The 19204-nt window shown below is 29.5% G+C and overlaps 2 protein-coding genes across 4 annotated transcripts; one reads left to right on the forward strand and one right to left on the reverse strand.

The window, feature by feature from the left end:
- Nucleotides 1-6394: 6394 nt before the first annotated feature.
- On the forward strand, nt 6395-10151 carry LOC101502673 (uncharacterized). Its single transcript, XM_073370252.1, has 3 exons — nt 6395-6773; nt 8034-8243; nt 8778-10151. The coding sequence occupies exon 3, from the start codon at nt 8793-8795 to the stop codon at nt 10149-10151; it is 1359 nt and encodes a 452-aa protein (XP_073226353.1). The 5' UTR covers nt 6395-6773; nt 8034-8243; nt 8778-8792.
- A 4916-nt stretch (nt 10152-15067) lies between these two features.
- LOC101503217 (protein NRT1/ PTR FAMILY 5.6-like) lies at nt 15068-19204 on the reverse strand. 3 transcript variants are annotated; one of them, XM_012716596.3, is made up of 4 exons: nt 18967-19204; nt 17084-17301; nt 16165-16709; nt 15068-16079 (listed from the first exon to the last, which is right to left on the reverse strand). In XM_012716596.3, exons 1-4 carry the CDS (start codon nt 19112-19114, stop codon nt 15242-15244), a joined length of 1749 nt encoding a protein of 582 aa, XP_012572050.1. In that variant the 5' UTR covers nt 19115-19204; the 3' UTR covers nt 15068-15241. The 3 variants fall into 3 exon arrangements, with proteins under 3 accessions (XP_012572050.1, XP_004503208.1, XP_027191379.1); XM_004503151.4 differs by having other exon boundaries at nt 16165-16706; nt 18967-19202; XM_027335578.2 differs by having other exon boundaries at nt 17084-17359; nt 18967-19178.

Genomic DNA, 19204 nt, shown 5'->3' on the forward strand with positions numbered 1-19204 from the left:
TCATTAAACTAATAATTTAGTTGTTCATATAGAAATATTAAAATTCAATTAGTAGCAAAGCGAAATCAAAATGAATAACCTTAAAATCATCATAAAAATCAAACAAGTAAAAATAGAAATTCTTGAGAACCAAGAGGCGGCTTCATCTCATTGATAGCCCTTTCCTCCTAAGGGTGGTCTTTCCATTAGGGGTAACTCCATCTAATGGATAGCTTTCTCATCTCAATCCCGCAATGCATCATCACACATCAATTAGGGAGCTTACATCTCGTTGATAGCTCTCTCCTCCCACAAATGACATTTCTCATAGGGACGACTTCATCTAACAGGTAACTCTTCTTAATCAAAACGAGGTAATTAGGTGCACCTAACACCGTTAAGGATTTAATAATTATAACAACGATTTCTCAAAACACGTATTTAAAATCATTTCTCATTTCATCGTAATTCATGGAAAACATATTCAATCGGATAACAATTCAATATTTAAATACTTTTAACTCATACGTAAATCAAACTAATAACATATTATATAACAAAGACCATTAAAATAATAAATGACGAAATCGAGATAAATTTCAAAGGTTGTGTTTCCCAAATTTTTAAATAAATACTTTAACATAGAAAACGAGTAAAATAACAATTATAACATTATTAACATATATGACGATGACCGTCGTCAACTCACAACTATGAAGAATCGACTAGTTTGTTCTCCAATAACTCCCAAAGTAGCCGACATGACCTCAATTGCCAAATCTGAGCATAAAAAATATTCTCAAACTTTAGAAAAATATTCTAAAGTTTAACTAACTCTGTGAAACAATGAAAATTATTTAAATTTACTCTAAATAAAAAAAATAAAATTTATAAATAAAATTACATTTTTTTAGAGATTTTTACTAGCTTTAGAGTTGTGTATTTACCTCAAAGAGTCTCAATAATTAACTCTCAAGAAATGGGTATCATTCTTCTTCCTTAGAACACAAACCCTAAGCCAAAAATTATACCCAAGAACTTGTGAAAATATGATAAAGTTGCTTAGGGAATGTATATCCTTTCTATGAGTTTATTGTGACTTTAAGTGAGAGGAAGAAGAAGAAGAAGAAGAAGAAGGAAAGAAAACGAAGAAAAAAAATGAAAATGGGGTGGAGTGAGTACCGTGGGAGAGAAATGGAAATGAGTGAGGTTGGGGTTGATTTGTTTTACCTATCTATTTATTATTATTATTATTATTATTATTATTATTATTATTATTATTATTATTATTATTTTTAGTATTTTTATTATTATTATTATTATTACTACTACTACTACTACTAATTAATTAATTACTATTATAATATTTTTGTTTTTTTAAAGACACGGGATGTGTCACATCAATTTGTACATAGAGAATCTAAGTCTTTAGATTTATTACATTTTGATATATGTGAACTTGATGGGACGTTAACAAGAGATGAAAGAAAAAAAAAAGGGAAACATGTGACATGCTAAGGATATTTGTAACTGAAATTGAAAATCAATCTAGTAAAAAGGTTAAGAGTTTCCAAGTATAATTCTAGCGTGTTTAATAAGTTTTATAAAGGCTAAATTACATTTGTGGTCCTTTAACTTAATTTCAGGTAACGTTTTAGTCCTTTATCTTTTTTTTTTTTTTTTCCGACTTGGTCCTTTATTCCTAAAAATATCAAATAAAGTATGAAAATATGAGTTTATTTGAAGATTTGCATTACGAATTTAATGAAATTTGTATTATATTGAAGAATATAATTAATTTTATGAGTTTTGATTGAATTTTTTTTTGAATTTTTGTATAAAAAATGATATCATTGTTGAAATTTTAAAACATAAAATATCAAATTGTCACTTAAAATTAAAATAAAGGACCAAGTCGGGAAAAAAAAAGATAAAGGACTAAAACGTTACCTAAAGTTAAGTTAAAGGACCATAAATGTAATTTAACCTTTTATAAATTGTCTGTAATTAAACATGGAGCAACTGCACCATAATTGATTGAAGTGAATAATAAAGATGAAAAAAAAAAGGAATAAAACTCTTATTAAACTAATTGTTGCTAATATGCTTAACTCTAGTGTTGCATCTCGTTGATGTGTAGATAATATATTGTTTATTTGCTATATTTTGAATAGAGTTCTTAAATCTAAAAACAAAATATCTCCTTATTAGATAGTGAAGAAAAGACAACCGAACTTGTCTTATTTTCAAACTTGGGGTTGTCTGGCTTATGTCAGAATCTCCTATCTCAAGCAAATTAAACTATCTAGTAGAGCAAGCATATGAATGTGAATTCATTGGGTATGCAGTACAGAACAAATGTTTTATGACCTAAATGCAAAAGTGATCATAGAGTCAAATGATGTTGACTTCTATGAAAATAAATTCCCTTTCAAATGGAGAAATAGTGGGGGTAGTGAACTAAGTCACGTTCTTGTGACAAGAAGCACTGAAAGTAGCAAACAACGCAAAGCAGGAACTTGAAGAAGTAAGAAAGTCAGAGTTGCTAAAGATTATGGACCCGAATATACGACCTATAATTTAGAAGAGGATCCTACAAATCTTAAAGAAGCTTTGTCATCTTTGGATGCAGATTTATTGCACGAATCAATAAACGGTGAAATGGATTCTCTAGAGTCTAACAGGACTTGATATTTAGTAGATTTGCCTCCTGGTTGCAAACCAATAGGTTGTAAATGGATTTTGAAAAAGAAATTAAAACCTGATGGAACTGTTGATAAATACAAGGCATGCTTTGTAACCAAATATTTTAGACAAAGAAAAAATATAGATTTCTGTGACACTTTCTCACCAGTCACTAGAATAACATCCATTAGGATGCTCATATCACATGCAACTATTCATAACCTGATGATACACTATATGGATGTCAAAACAACTTTTTTAAATGGTGACTTGGAAGAAGAAATCTATATGAACAACCTGAAAGTTTTGTGATTCAAGGACAAAAAAACAAGGTCTATAAGTTAGATAAATTTTTGTATGATCTTCAACAAGATTCTAAGCAGGTATGAAAAGTTTGATAACTTGATTATATTGAATGAGTTTAAAGTGAACGAAAGTCACAAATGTATTTATACAAATCTGAAAATGACATTTGCACTATCATATGTCTCTATGTAGACGACTTACTCATATTTGATTCAAACATTCATGCTATATATTATTAAATCATTGTTGTGTAACAACTCTGATATGAAAGATCTCGGATAAGCGAATGTAATCCTTTAAATCAAGATTACTAGGTCATAAAATAGAATTTCTTTGGATTAGTCTAAATATGTTGAAACAATCTTAAAGAAATATAAATACTTTGACTGTAAACCTGCTTGCACACCATATGATCTAAGTGTGAAACTTTTCAATTGAAACAATCTTAAAGAAATATAAATACTTTGAATATTGGAGCATCATTGGCAGCCTGAAGTATGTCAATGACTGTACTAGACCCGACACTGCCTACGTCGTGGGACTGTTGTGCAGGTTTACTACTAGACATAATATTGAGCTATGTCACTATAGAAAAAGTCACGAGATACCTAAAAAGCACCATGAGTCTTGGATTGCATTATCAAATATTTTCTGTCATCCTTGAAGGATACAATGTTGATGATTGGAACATTTTATCAGATGACTCCAAAGCAACCAGTGACTATATTTTAGTATAGCTAGTGGTATATTATCTTGAAAATAGAAGAATATACGATATTGGCTCAGTCCACCATGGAGTCTGAAATGATTGTACTAGCTACTACTAGTGAAGAAACGAGTTAGTTGAGATGCTTGCTAGTTGAGATCCCTTATAGGAAAAAATCGATGACATATGTGTTGATTCACTGCGATAGTATCGCGGCTATTGCGAAGATAGAGAATCGCTATTACAACGATAAGAGACGACAAATTCGTTGTAAGCACAACATTGTTATAAAGTTACTTTCTAAATGAGTTGTTATAGTGAATCATGTATGCATTGATGAGAATTCAGCAGATCATTTGGCGAAATGGTTAGCTAAAGAGAAAGTCATAAATACATCCAAAAGAATGGGATTAATGTCTATAGAGTCACTCATGATGGAAACTCGGTCTAAAAGACTGGAGATCCCAAAAATTAGGTTCAATGGGTAATAACAAGTCATAGTGATATGAGATGAACATGTTATTATAAATCAGAGAAACATGATTCCTGAAACGATGATATAAACTCTTAACGAGATCTATACTCTGTGTGTAGTGGAGTACCTAGCTACATGATTACTCTTGATAGACTCGCTTATGTGAATGTGGAAGTGGGGCCGTTTTCTATGGAATTTCGAAGCATAATTCCTAGAGCGTTCAGTGTATTGGGATACACGTGCAGGACCATTAATGCACGAGCTTTTGAGAATTCACCATATAAAAAGATTGTGTGTGCGTTCGATGTCAGTGATAAAGTTCAAGACTACAAGTCACTCTTGTTGAATCTGAATCTTACTTACTATGCAAAAGTTCAAGTCAAAATACACATTTGTTTATGCACGATCTTATAGAAGCGTTTGACGCTATTTACTAAACATTTTTAAAAAATTCAAGTGGAGGATTATTGGAACATAGAGTATGTTATTGTGTGAATTTAAAATTTTGTTGAAGTTCCACATTGGAGAGAAATATTTTTTGTAAATTCAAGTAGAAAGAAACATGATTTTCAAAATTCAAGTCCGACATTGAAAATAAATTTTTTCTAAAGCCCCACATTGGAAAAACTCTTATATTTTGAGTAGTTTTCAACTCTATAAATACTAAAGTCCCACATTGGATAGAAAACATATGTGAGTTTGCTTCTATCACTATATAATGAGTTTCAAACTATTGTGAAAAGTACATCAAAGTTGGATGCATTTATCAACTTTCTCTTTGCTATTGTGTTCGCCTAATTTACGAGCCACTTCTCCCATTTCTTTATGTCCATTTAATAATTATGAGTGGTTTTGTATCGTAGTCTTTTTGTTTTTTAGAATGGTTGTTATGTCGTAGTCCTTTTGTTTTTAGAGCGACTGTTATGTCGTAGTCCCTTTGTATTTTATTTAGAGCGGTTGTTATGTAATAATTCCGTCGATTTTTTAATGGTCATAATACCACTATCATTTTAGAGCATTTTTGTGTCGTAGTCCTTTGATTTATGAGTGATCATAATACTATATTGCGAGTGACTTTAATTGTCATATTAAGAGTGGCTTTAACCGCCATATCAGTGAATCTGTGCTGTTTTATCTTGGGGACTTCGTGGTTGATAGTTTGTCTTGCACAATTTGAACAACACACAACATAAAACACAATACTAAATATGTGGTGGACCAAAAATATAAAATTTTAAAAAAGCAGACTAATTTTGCATATTAATGAAAATAGGAAAACTAAAATTACAATTAAGCATTATTATTATTATTATTATTATTATTATTATTATTATTATTATTATTATTATTTGTTTTAAATTTAACTATATTGATAATGTCTAGATCTTCCAATTCGGATAATTCCCGTTCGGATCGCAGGAGCTAGAGTAGAGTAATTTGACAAATTTTGAAAGACCTTTAAGATAGAAAAAGGAAAAAATTTCGATTATTGCTTAACTTTCCAACTTAATGATAAAATTATACAATACAATTATTAATCAATTCTTACTGCATTCTGATTTTTTTTAATATATTTTTTTTATTCTAAAATACTTCACTACCAACTAATATTATTTGATTGTCCTTACTTTTTTAGGGTAAGGAAGTCGTTAGCCCAAGCAATCAGCTGAAAGAATAAATCTTTTTAGACTTAGCTAGAGGTCGTTGACCTGGAGAGCGACCTCGCATTAGGAGTGATTTTATTTTTGACAGTTTTAATAATTATTATATCATTTTAATAATTATTATTATTTATTTAATAAATTAAAAATAATTAAATAATAATAAATAATATATTAATAAATAATAATAATAATTATTATTATTAAAAATGATTATTATTAAAAATAATTAAAATTAAAATTAGTAAATTATATTATAAATTTCAAAAAAAATACATTAAAAAAATTATATTAATAACATGAAACAAAATACATTAAATTAATTAACAAAAATATATAGAGAAAAAAACATCAAATATATACTATTGATGTTCACTTAAATGACTTTCAGTTCCACTTTTACGATGTCGTCGAACTTGTCTACCTCTTTGAATGAGTTAAAGGGTACTATTGTTGTTGTGGGTTTGATTGAGAAGTCGACTGCAGATAAGGATATAACATGACGGTGGTTGCAAACAGAGATCACAAGAAATATTGTTACAAATATAAATATTATAAATATTATGGTGTGCTATCTAAACAAAATCACATATTATATGCTAGACAATTTCGAAAACATCCTAAATGTGATTTTGGTATAAAAACATCTTTTGTTTATGCTTCAAACCTCAACCACTGGTTCGGTCGTTTCTCTTTGGAAGCCATCGCCATCTGTTCTTCCTCCGCAAAGAGAAATTATGGGTAATAAATATAGAAATCGGAATATACTGTAAAACTTTCCTAATAAAAAGGCTGAAACCCAGTAAACCCATTATTCGATCCTTCCTATGGTAATCTTCACTCTCACCCTTACTCTCACACTCACTCACTACTCATACGCTTGCCACCTCCATGGTTTCTGTTTTGAAGCCACCACCCCTCTGTTTGGAAGGTCGTCATCACTGTGAGCAAGAGCAAAAAGGTTAGGGTTTATTGTATAATGGGTCTTTTAGGATTTTTGAATTTGTTTTCAATTTTATGATTTGTGACATTTTGAATCCGTTAAAGTTTTGAATTTTTTAGGGTTTCTGAACATTTTCTGTTTTGGGTCTTTCGTGGTTTCTGTCTGTTTTTATTAAGTTGGGTTCAATGTGTTTAACTTAGGGTTTGTCTTGAAGGTTTTATTTTTCATTTATATGTTTAATATATTTTAAAAGACTAATTTTGGTTTCACTGTTCTTAATTTTGGTTATTTATTTGTCTTGTTTAGTTTGATTTTGTGAATTATTCATATTTGTAACTGCAATGTGACATGAAATAAAATGGAAAGGAAAATATAACTTACTGTTTTATTGAAATCAATTCTGAAATCTTGCTAAACCAAAATCTAAAACACTAACATCAAGATTCAATATTCTAATCTTTGTTGACGAGATTTGAGAGAAATTAGGTTAAATATTTGTTTTAAAGAGTAGATGCTGATAAGATTGTCTATTCAAATTGTCTATTTATTCTGTACATTTATTTTGTGCATAAGGTGCGAATATAAATTTTAGAATCCTCTGATACAAAATTATGATTTTTTTTTCAAAGGTCAGGTACACTATACAAAACATTGGCACAGTTCCCCAATAGGGATGCCCCAAATTTTTTTTAATAGTATATATGAACTTTGAAAATTTTATATTTGCACCCTTTACTTAGTATAAATGTCTGAAATAAATACCATATTTAAGCAAAGACTATCTTCTCTCTATCTCCTCTCCAAACAAATACTAAGCCTAATTTTTCTCAACTCTCATTAGCAAAGGTTAGGATCTGTTTTGTAAATGATTGATTTTAGAAACTTTGAAATGGTTGACTATTGAATTTAGGAACTCATTATCTAATCTAGTGTCAAGGTTTTATATTTTAAGAACTCATTATTGATTTTGTGATTTACAATGGTATTAATAGATAGTTTGCTGGTAATCTATTATTGGATCTATAAGATTTACAATGGAACTCATTACTGCATTATTAGATCTATTACTGATTTGCTTCGTGTTTGAAGGGCTCTTTTTAAATGGTAAGAAGGTTAGTATGAGCTTGAAGTTGTATATTGATGTTATTTATAATTTATTTATTTTGCTGAATTTAAATAAAATAGTTTGAGTTTTTGGTATTTCATTTGGTAAAAATATAATATTTTGAAATAACTTAGCATTTTTTATTAGGGCCCTAATATTTTAGATTCGAACAGGACATCAAAAAACATTAGGACGGCTCTGGGGCGGAGAAATAGTAACAATTTACAAGACAAGGAATTATTAGAAAGAAAAGAAAGCAGAAGGGAAACTCAGGTGATGAAATTAGAAGAGGAATTTCATCCCAAGTTCCACACCACTACTTTCAGTTTTTTGCCTCACTTATACACTTCAACCTCTCACATAATCATTGCATTTTGGAGATGGTTATTTTCTGCCCGTTACTCTTTCTAGGCTCCTTGGTTCCCTAACTGCTTGGCCCCCTAACTGTTCCTTTGTAGTGGCATTTGCTGACTCATCATTATTGTTACTTCTGATTGGTTTGTCGAATTTTGGGCATGGAACAGCATTGGAAATTGAGGGTTTTCAACCTGAAAAATCTGTTCTTTCTGTTGAATATTGTATAAATGATTTTCATTATAGCTGATTGCTGCACAAATGGTTAAATTATTGATGATTTATGTATGAAATAAATAAACTCAATATTCAATTCAATTTACCATATGACTGTATTTATTTATTTATGTTACTCATCATTTGATTTCACCAATCATTATGTTATGCATTTCTCGTTGCAAGTTTCTTCATTTTGATGTTCTATCAGTTGGATTTGTTGTCGTCTTATACTATCCTATCGAGTCCGTTGTCTACTGTTCTCATATTATATTTCAGTTTCCAACTGTCATATTGGATTAGAGGTATGTTATATCATCTGAGTTGTACTTTTATTTCTTTTTCAGGTTCAATTGTAAAAGATGAGTTTAATATCTCAGAAAGCTCGTCCTAAAAATGAGACCAAAAGGGAGGAGGACGTTAAAGAAAAAGAGGTTGAAGACGGTAAAGAGTGTGATGTTGATATCCTGGAAGTCAAAAGGAGGAAGACGGAAGAGACAATTGGTCGAGTTAAAAGGCAGAGATTTAAATCTATAAAAAAGTGCACTTACTCTGACTCACATCATCACGATCATGCAACAAACAAGCAGAATATGATTATTCAGCAAAACTCAAACAGTAGTAAGAATTTTGAACTGTTTTCAAAGCTTCCTCGAGACTTGATGCTTGCTATCCTTAGTTTGGTTCCTCTTAAGTGTCTGCTTAACTCTGCAAGGCACGTTTCCAAACCTTGGGCTACTGCTATTCAAGCCTGCCTACCTGCTAAACCACCTGGTCTTTACATTGAAAGTTTGATTCCAACAGTGACTTCTTATTTCTTGAATATTCAAGACTATGTCAAGGGACAATCTGAAAGGATTTATTTGGGACCCCCTTTGAAATTGGGATTTATAGTCGCTATTTGTGATGGCATGTTGCTGCTTTGTAATTGTTTTGGACTTACTTACGTCGTAAACCCCATCCTTAAGTGCTGCTTTAGATTTCCTCCTTTACCCTCTTCAAAACAAGGGGTTCACAGGCGATCTACTATAGCATGTGTTCCCCGCACTGCCAAATTCAAGGTGTTCTTAATAGATTGCCAAAATGTTTCGAGGGTCAATTGGTATATTTTCTACGTCCTAAGAATTGGAATAGACACCACATGGAAAGAGATAGTTAGAAAAGAATATAACTTGCGGGATTACAAGTGTTGTCTTTTATGGAAACCAGTTTATAATGGAGACAATGATATTTATTGGATAACAAGGGATGGAGTGATTGTGATGGATGTTGACAAGGAAATTATTATAAGAGAATATCCACTCCCCCCTCAAAGAGGAGTGTATAATATTAATCCAAATGCAGTTTATTTATGGATGGGAGATCGTCTTTCTTGCATTGTGGATGAAAAAGACACTATAACATATCAAATCTTTACTTTAGATATGGATTCAGGAAAATGGACTCTTTATCATGTGATAGGACCTTTTGATAATACTATTTGCCCCCGTAAGCGTGGTTTTGATTTTGATATACAGGGGACGGTTGTGTTGTTTCTGTTTTGGTTCAATGACCAAATTATCTTTAGAGTAGAGTTCATTCCAACACGAATGCCACGAAAGTCATATATACAAATGTCAATGTCATCTACACGAAGATTACCAACGGAAAAAGTACATTTTTGTTACAATGTCAAGACCAGACAACTGACAAAGATTGATTGCATTAGGAAATTATTATAAGAGAATATCCACTCCCCCCTCAAAGAGGAGTGTATAATATTAATCCAAATGCAGTTTATTTATGGATGGGAGATCGTCTTTCTTGCATTGTGGATGAAAAAGACACTATAACATATCAAATCTTTACTTTAGATATGGATTCAGGAAAATGGACTCTTTATCATGTGATAGGACCTTTTGATAATACTATTTGCCCCCGTAAGCGTGGTTTTGATTTTGATATACAGGGGACGGTTGTGTTGTTTCTGTTTTGGTTCAATGACCAAATTATCTTTAGAGTAGAGTTCATTCCAACACGAATGCCACGAAAGTCATATATACAAATGTCAATGTCATCTACACGAAGATTACCAACGGAAAAAGTACATTTTTGTTACAATGTCAAGACCAGACAACTGACAAAGATTGATTGCATTCCAATGGGCAATTTTAAGGCGTGGCTTCAGACCAATTCTCTAACTCGTTGTTAAGTACTCCAATGTATGCTATGTAGTAGTATTTATATTTCTCCTGCTTGGCCAAAGCAGGGAAAAGAATGAGTATTTATATTCCTATTTCATTATTATTATGTACATTTGCTATGGCCAAACTACAGGTCAAGTTTTAAGGGGTTGTTTCAATTTATTTATCATCAAATTTGTAGTTCGATTCAATTTTTATTTATTTATTTATTATTATTATTATTATTATTATTATTAATATTATTATTATTATTAATGTTATTATTATTATTATTATTGTTATTATTATTATTGTTATTATTATTAAATGATAGAAGTGCTCAGAGCATTAAGAAAAAAATTATTTTGTTTTTACTAGTTGTGTCCTTCATTGTCAATTTAGGTTCTTGTTTGTAGGTTTTTGTTTGAGTTACTTAGTTTAGCTCAACCTCCAGCATGTTGAACAACATTATTTGAAAATGGTTCATATGTTATTGTTAAGTATGTTCACAATCTTAATCTTGGGAAAGGTCCTTCATGCTACTGTGATAAGGTGATGATGGAATTAGTTTTAGGCTTTGTTAATTATGTTGAAGGTTGATCATCTGCTATTTTGAAAATAGTTCATATGTGGTTTATTATGTTAATTATGTTGATTATCTGTTTTGTTGAATGTTTAGTGTGTTTAATTGTTTTTAAATCTTAGTTGTTTAGGTGCATTTATTATTAATTTAAGTTATTATTGTTAGTGTGAGTATCTAAAAGTTTTTGTTTTTTTACTGTTTTTAGTGTCTGATATATCATATATCATGGTGCGTATATTGAAATAGTTGAGTAGTCACTTTTGTTGTTTATTATACCTATAACTCAATATTTTTAATTGAATTAGTAGTTTCTGAAAAGTTGAATGAGTAGTCAATGTATTGATAAAGTTGAAGATCATTATCTATTACCTAGTCTTTTAATTTTTTATTATCGAATCTTTTCAACATTACGTGTGATATGAGGATTTTTACCTATTACGTAGACTTTTGCCTCCCATTGCAGCCAAAAATTGTTCTAACAACTAAACATATATCGATACAATTGTATCGCTGAATAAAATGTTTTGGTTGTGGTTATTCACACCAGAATATACAACCAATGTAGCATTAAGTTGTCCCATCACATCAAAACAAATGTGAAAGTATTCCTTTATTATCAACTGTGACTCCAAAACATAGATTCATCACTAGCAGGCATACTATCAAGATATCCACATGAAGCTTTCGCGTCAATTGATAAAGTTAAGCGTTTTCTCTCTTGTTGATTGTACAAGTCTCGCTTACGAAATCCAACTCTTTCAAATCCACCAACTTCACTTACAAATAATCCAACAATATGTGTAGTCTTCATTCCAACTTGTCGCATGTTGCGCATTCGCCAAATATCGTCATATGTCATCTTTCTATGTGTCGGTAACATACCTATAGATTGGTCACCCAACAATTTATGGTTATGTGCATCGTGCAAAAATTTCATGTACCAACGTCCATTTTCTGCAGCAGTTGCCGTGTAATCTAGCATATCAATTGTAAATGTGAATGCACACCAACATCCAAAAAGTGGTATTTCAATAAATCTTCTAGAGTTAATTCTTGAAAAGCTAAGGTTGAAATGTCTTCCAAACAATTCACTGAAGTTGTCTTGTTAATACTACATTCACCTACACTTTTGTTTGTCTTGTTAATACTACATTCACCTACACTTTTGTTTGTACTTTCCTACGTACCTTCATCTATGATAAGCTCTTCACTATCATATCGAACATCATCTTGTTCAAACTCACATTCGACAATAAAAGATTTTTCAATCCCTAAATAAAAATCAGTTAGTGGTTATTTTTAACACAACCCAATATGTAACATAATAAACACAACAACATACACACTGTGTCGAAACAGCTTTATCCACATTTGATTAGGATTGAATATTCACAATTTTCTGGTTTCAGGAATTTATAACTCCTTCACAATTAAACATGTTTCAGAATCAATCAACTACTTAATTTTTTTTATATAATTAAAATTTATTAGCAAAGGTCCATAATGGACAAAACACCATACATCGTTTTAATATAACCAAGAATTTACATGGAACTCCTCCACACCAAAATATCTCATTATTAACCAAAAATATTAAAAATTTGCACACTACAAGGCTAGAACAACTATGTACCAACACATACATAAAAGTACATATCACTTATAACTCAAGTCTTACACCAACTATATATCCTAGCCATGAACAATTGCACCATTAGATTTGCATCAGCACCAAATCTGGTCTCATTAAATTGTTTCATCACCCAATAACCAATCGTCTTTTCTTAAGAAAGCACCAAATCTAGTACACTATTCGAACAAATCTTCAAAATAAATAAACGAATTAATCAAATATTATACTTTTCTTTTTTAACCTCTACTCCTGCGACCCAACCTCTGCATTTGCGATTCAACACACTTGAAATGGGAAATAATTGAAATTTTCATAAAAATAAAAGAATTTTATAGCGAATTTTATAGTGTGAATTCTTCACTTGTAAAGTTTCTTCAATAAAAATCCATTTTAATCTAACTCTAGTTTATCTTCAATTTACTAAAATGCATTGCAGGAGAAATTTAAGATATAAAGAACCCACTTTTTTTTTTTGTTGCTATTCATCATATTGATTTTACCGCAAATTCTAAGATAGTAGAAAGAACTCACTTTTTTTTTTTGAATAAATAAACTAACCATTACTTCCACCAACCCACTTTATTATAACCGATTTTATTTTATTAAAATTTTTAATATATTTATTTTATAATTTTTATAAGTACATCATATTTTTCATATATACTATGGAGGAATATATAAATAATAAGATAATTGAATAAAACCCTCGTTAACAAGTTAAATTAATAGGTCCAACATAAACCAAATGATATAAAGGTCCAAGCTAAATGGACCTAAAGAAAATAACCTTGGGCCGTGCATTCCTACTACAATGCTGATTCTAAACTTCGTTGCCTTAAAATAATGTAGCTTGATTTTATCTTTTCATAATTACAAAGAATTCTTATCGTATCTAATCTCAGTTTCTTAGCAAGCTCCATGCTATTCCTTCAAACAAGAAAATAAAATAGACTTTAAGATTAGTTTATGCAAATACGGTTTTCTTTTTATAGTTTTAATGCCTATAAGTTTTTTTTGTTCATGTGTTTTTTGTTTCAATATGCAAATTTGGTTTTTATAAAATTGGTCATGGTACTTCCTTATTTTATTAATAATTAAGATAATAAAATTAAATATTATACATATTGTAATTGTAGTGATTCATTTTAATAAAAACTAATTTTATATGAACTAAAATAAAAGAGTAAAGATAGCAAACAAATAAAAAAATATTTACAAAGACTAAAAACAAACAAAAAAATACATTTATTTGTAAGAACTACTGTAACAACTTTTCTACTAGAAGTATCTTTCAACTAGATAAAAATTTTCAACTAAAAATTTATATTTTTTAAAAGAGAAGTCAGTCATGCATAAATATAAAAGTTGTATACTAACATAGTATTAATAATTGACTTAATTGGACGAACTTGCCCCTTAATTGATTAAAGTTAACTCTTCCAAGGAAAAAGTTTATTTTTAATATCATCATCAGTAGATTATACATATCAGATTTTAGGTTTCATTTAAAAAATAGAGACGCACAGGTAAATAAACAAAAATGATCCAAAAGAGAAGTCTTAACAAGAACCAATATCGTGAACACGCATAGTAAACATTTAACAGAAAATTAATTTACACTTGTTTAAGCTGAGATGATAGCCAGAAGCTACACATTAATCACCAAACAGCTGCATGAGAGACTCTAAATTATTTTTTGTGCCCATGTAAAACATCATAATATCATTTACATAAAGAACATGGGATGAAGTGATAAAATTTCAAGGACCAACCATATGCTTCAACTATCATGAATCAACTAAATAAATGATATCCCTATTAAAAACATCATATGCTATGCAAATAAGAAGAGGAGACTAATAATCTCCTTGTCGCACCTCACGCTAACAAGTAAAAATATCTTGTAGGATGTCTATTTACCAAAATGGAAAACATAGAAAATTGGAATTACATGAGTCCAATCACAAAAGACAAAGTTAAAATCAACAGTCGTCAATATATTAAGCAAAAACGTAGAATCAAAATTATCAAAAGTTTTTTTAATATCAAACTTCAGAGCAATATTTCCTTCATGAGATTTGGATTGCAATGCAAATGCATTTAGAAATACAAATGTTGTTTATGCAACTTATTATGTAAAAAAAAATGGGACATAAACTTGAAATATAAAAAAAAAAAAGTTATTTTAAGAAAAGCAAAAAATAAAGAAATTCAAATTTTGGCATAAGAAAAAGAGACACTTAATTTCAATCATATATATATTCACATCTACATCTATGTAATATTATTGTCTAGTAAGCCATACAAAATATGCAACAAATGTAAACATGGCAATTCAAAGTTCAAACTCCATGGAATAACAATAGATCAAACCATTTGATTAAAGCATAAAAATACAAATCTTTGATACAACCATTGACATTGTAGCTCTCATCATGGCATCATCTCTTCCCCACCACTCTTACTACCATCAATTTCATTATTTGTCAAATGTACACTCTTATAAGTATACCTTTTTGCTAAGAAAATATAGACACATAAATTCAAAGCATTGATAACTGCCAACATCCAATAAAACTTATCCAAACGACTTGAATTAATATCCTTCCCAATCCAACTTTTACCATTCTTTTTTGTCACATGATCCACAATGGTAATTAAAAAACTGCTTAAAAAACTTCCAACTCCAATCACACTAAGATATAAAGCCATTCCTAAACTTCTCATTGAATCAGGAACTTGGTCATAGAAATATTCTTGTAAACCAACAAGAGAAAATGCATCACCAAAGCCAAGGATCAAGTACTGAGGTACTAACCAAAACACACTCATACTCTTTTGCATTTTTAGTCTCTTAGCTTCTATTAAGGCTGCAACAATCATAAGTATGATTGAAAATGTTAAGCCAATGGAAATTCTCCTAAGGATACTTATGCCTCTTTCATTACCAGTGACTTTCCTCATAAATGGAACAATGATTTTGTCATATATAGGAACACATATTATGGTACCAAAAGCTGCTGCAGAGGAAACAGAAGCTGGTGGGATTGTGAAATTGTCACTTAGCTTTAGGTTCATTGATGCTGCTTGTTTGACAAAGAGTGTGGAGCCTTGTGCTACACATATTCCAGTTGTTAATGAAGTTAGCCATATGGGAATTATATTTATAATAAGCTTTGTTTCTTCCACTCTTGTCACTGTTGATAATCTCCATGGATTTTCTTTTTGATCAACATGTGTGTCTTCTATTATTGAAGCCTTGTCAAGAAATCTATTCATTAATTTCAAGTTATATTATTAGGTAAAAAAAAAGGTATTGATTTGAACTTTGAAGTGACAAAGTATATGTATCATACCTTAGCCTACTAGTATTGCATAAAAGCCTTCCTTGAAACTTATCTTTTGTAACTTCATACAATAAATCAGGATTTGAAGGACAAGATAAATTCCTTTTCCTTATGGCTGCAACTAAAACCTGTAAAATTGGTTTTAGAGGATTTCCTTGAGCCCTTCTATACCTATAAAAAGGGTTCCCTACATAGAAAGCTATGATGCTTAGAGCCATAAGAATTGTTAGAATAAGACTAGCAGCTCCCCAACTAACAAAGTCTTGAACATAAACAATCACTGTTGCACCAAACAACAATGCAAAACATAGTGCAACATTCCACCAATTGAAGAAAGACATTTTTTTCTTCCTTTCTAAAACATGATCTTCATCAAATTGATCAGCTCCAAAGCTTTCCAAGCATGGTTTGTGTCCTCCAGTACCCAAGGAGATACAGTAAAGGGCAAGGAAGAATACCACTTCATGAAGTTTCTTAGGCTTAGGACATATCTTTCTGTTGCATGCCTTTAAATTTGGGATGTATTGAGACATAGTCAATAGGCTTAGTCCCTGCTTTAAGGTTGACAACTAGAAATTAGACTTATTTTTCATGTCAATAGTATTTTTGTGCTTAGATTTTAATTTCATGTTTAAGCAAGGAAAATAAAAAATTTGTCAATTTTGAAATTGACCATATATAAAACCAAAATTTTAAAAAGTTATTAAAATGAGTTTAATTTTCATATACTGACATAAAAATATTTATGTAGTCGACACATCGTAATCAAACATGTGTGACTTTAAAAGTAGTTATGACAAAAATCAAACTTTATTAATAATCTAACGGTTGTGATTGAATAACAGTAATAAAAAATATTTGCAACTGATTGTATATATAAATTAAATTCTATTAAAATATACATGACATTGATATAAAACAGATTTACCATAAGATAGACAAGGGAAGAAAATAGGACCAAAGGAAATCGACCAGTGTAAGCATCAGCTACAAATCCACCTATTAGAGGCATCAAGGTTGTTGTTCCTGTCCAATAGTTTACATTCTTGGCAGCAGTTTTGAGATCTTCATGAATTACCTTAGTAAGGTATGAGATAAGATTAGCAGCTATCCCAAAGTAGCTTACCCTTTCACTAAATTCAATTGCTGCACCAAACATGGAAACAGGATTACTCTGCTCTGCCCAAATAAAGTATATTGAGACCTAAAATGAAAGTTTATGTAAAGTCTTTAATTATTTTTTTTAATCAACTTTAATTAATTATTTAAAAAAAAAAATTAAGGTCTTTTTAATTTTTAATGATATTTTATTTAAATATCATCTTTATAAAGTTTGCAATGCTAATTATATTTTTATTCAATGCTAATATATTTTAAGTTTAAATATAATTTTGATCATTTATCTTTTATCTAATATTTGTTTTGATCTTTAATTTTTATTTTTATTTATTTTAGACATTTATCTATTATAAGGTTTATTTTAGTCATTGTCACCTCACAATAAAATTTATAACAACATTCGGTCATGAGAATCTCTTCTAACAATTGTGGATATGTGTATCTAATATAATTGTCTTTAAAAAAAAATATATCAATATAATCCAATAATTGACTATCACTTGAAAAAAAATTTCTTACATGTTTTAAAACATACGTAAACTCTTTGAAAATAATGACATTTATTAGACTTTAATGTATTTTCATCTCATCTTTGTTAAAATTGCACGCTTAAGTTTACAACTTATCAAATATTTATTCTCAATAGTTCTTAACAATAACTATTAAGTTGTTTGAAAAATTTATGATGAATATACAACTTATAAATTAAATGACCAAAATAAATAAATAAAAATAAATTTTAAGTAAAAAGTAAATGATCAAATTTTTATTTAAACCTAAATTTTATTTATTTTTATTTATTAAATCTATTTAAAGCTCTGATAAACGTTAAGACTGACTTTTGCAGACAAGAAATAAAAAATGGCCCACTTCTAATTAATTAATTTACTGTCATTTTTTCTTTCCAATTTTAATTTACAAAGCAATTTTTTTTTTGGGTAGAATGAAGCAACAGTGATTTTTAATTGTGAAACACGACATTGATGGAGTGAGTTTTTGTAATTAAAACATTTAAAGCTAACAAGTATTTTAAAGACAATTATTAAGTATTTAAAGATAAAAATATTACATTAAAAAGATATTGAAAATTTAAAATTTATTCTTTCTAATACAAAACTTCTACTTTTATATTTTTAACAAATGCCTTTAGCACACTTAGATTTACAAAATTCCAAGACAAAAAAATTTGAGTCTTAAAAATCTTGCTTCACTTGTTTGGGCCTTAGGACAGCCTAGAATCACCAACCTACTTACGTTTAGTTAAATAAACGAAAGGAAAGAAAATATATTTTAATAATTTTGTATTTAATTAGAAAATATGAATAAAATTTAAATAATTTTTTAGTTGTATCAAATTTATTTTTTTACTTCTCTTTAAAATTCTCCAAAATCAAAGAAAATAAAATTAACTTCATAAAGAATTTTGTTCACTTCCTCTATTCAAACTTTTCCAACTAAACACACTATTATATATGCTCATAAAGTTACCACATTTATTGCAAAATTCTACGACATCAACTAGTTCTATATAGGTGCAACATGTTATTTAGCATTCTTAAATATATTTTATTATTAACTTATGATGAGAATGAAGCTTTAAAGTGAATTATGAACCATTGATGTAAAAAATATAATAATTTTAAAATTACAAATTTGAAAAGAAAAAATGATGAAGAAAAATAAAAATCTTACTGAGGACAAAGAGAGAAGCTTTCCATACACCAGTTGAAGCACGAAGAGGAACTCTGCCTTTGAAATCAACAGAGCCATCATGAACCCATTTCTCTTGTTCACTTTCTTCTCTTGTAATTTGCTTTCTCTTTTCTTTTTCTTGCTCCATATTATAGAAATAGAAGATACAGGGTAAAGAGGTCCTCAATGAGATGTTATACTATATAGAGAAAGGAGAAAATTTACAAATATGTACTAT

Source organism: Cicer arietinum, chromosome 6, assembly GCF_000331145.2.
Source record: "Cicer arietinum cultivar CDC Frontier isolate Library 1 chromosome 6, Cicar.CDCFrontier_v2.0, whole genome shotgun sequence".
Lineage (NCBI taxonomy): Eukaryota > Viridiplantae > Streptophyta > Magnoliopsida > Fabales > Fabaceae > Cicer > Cicer arietinum.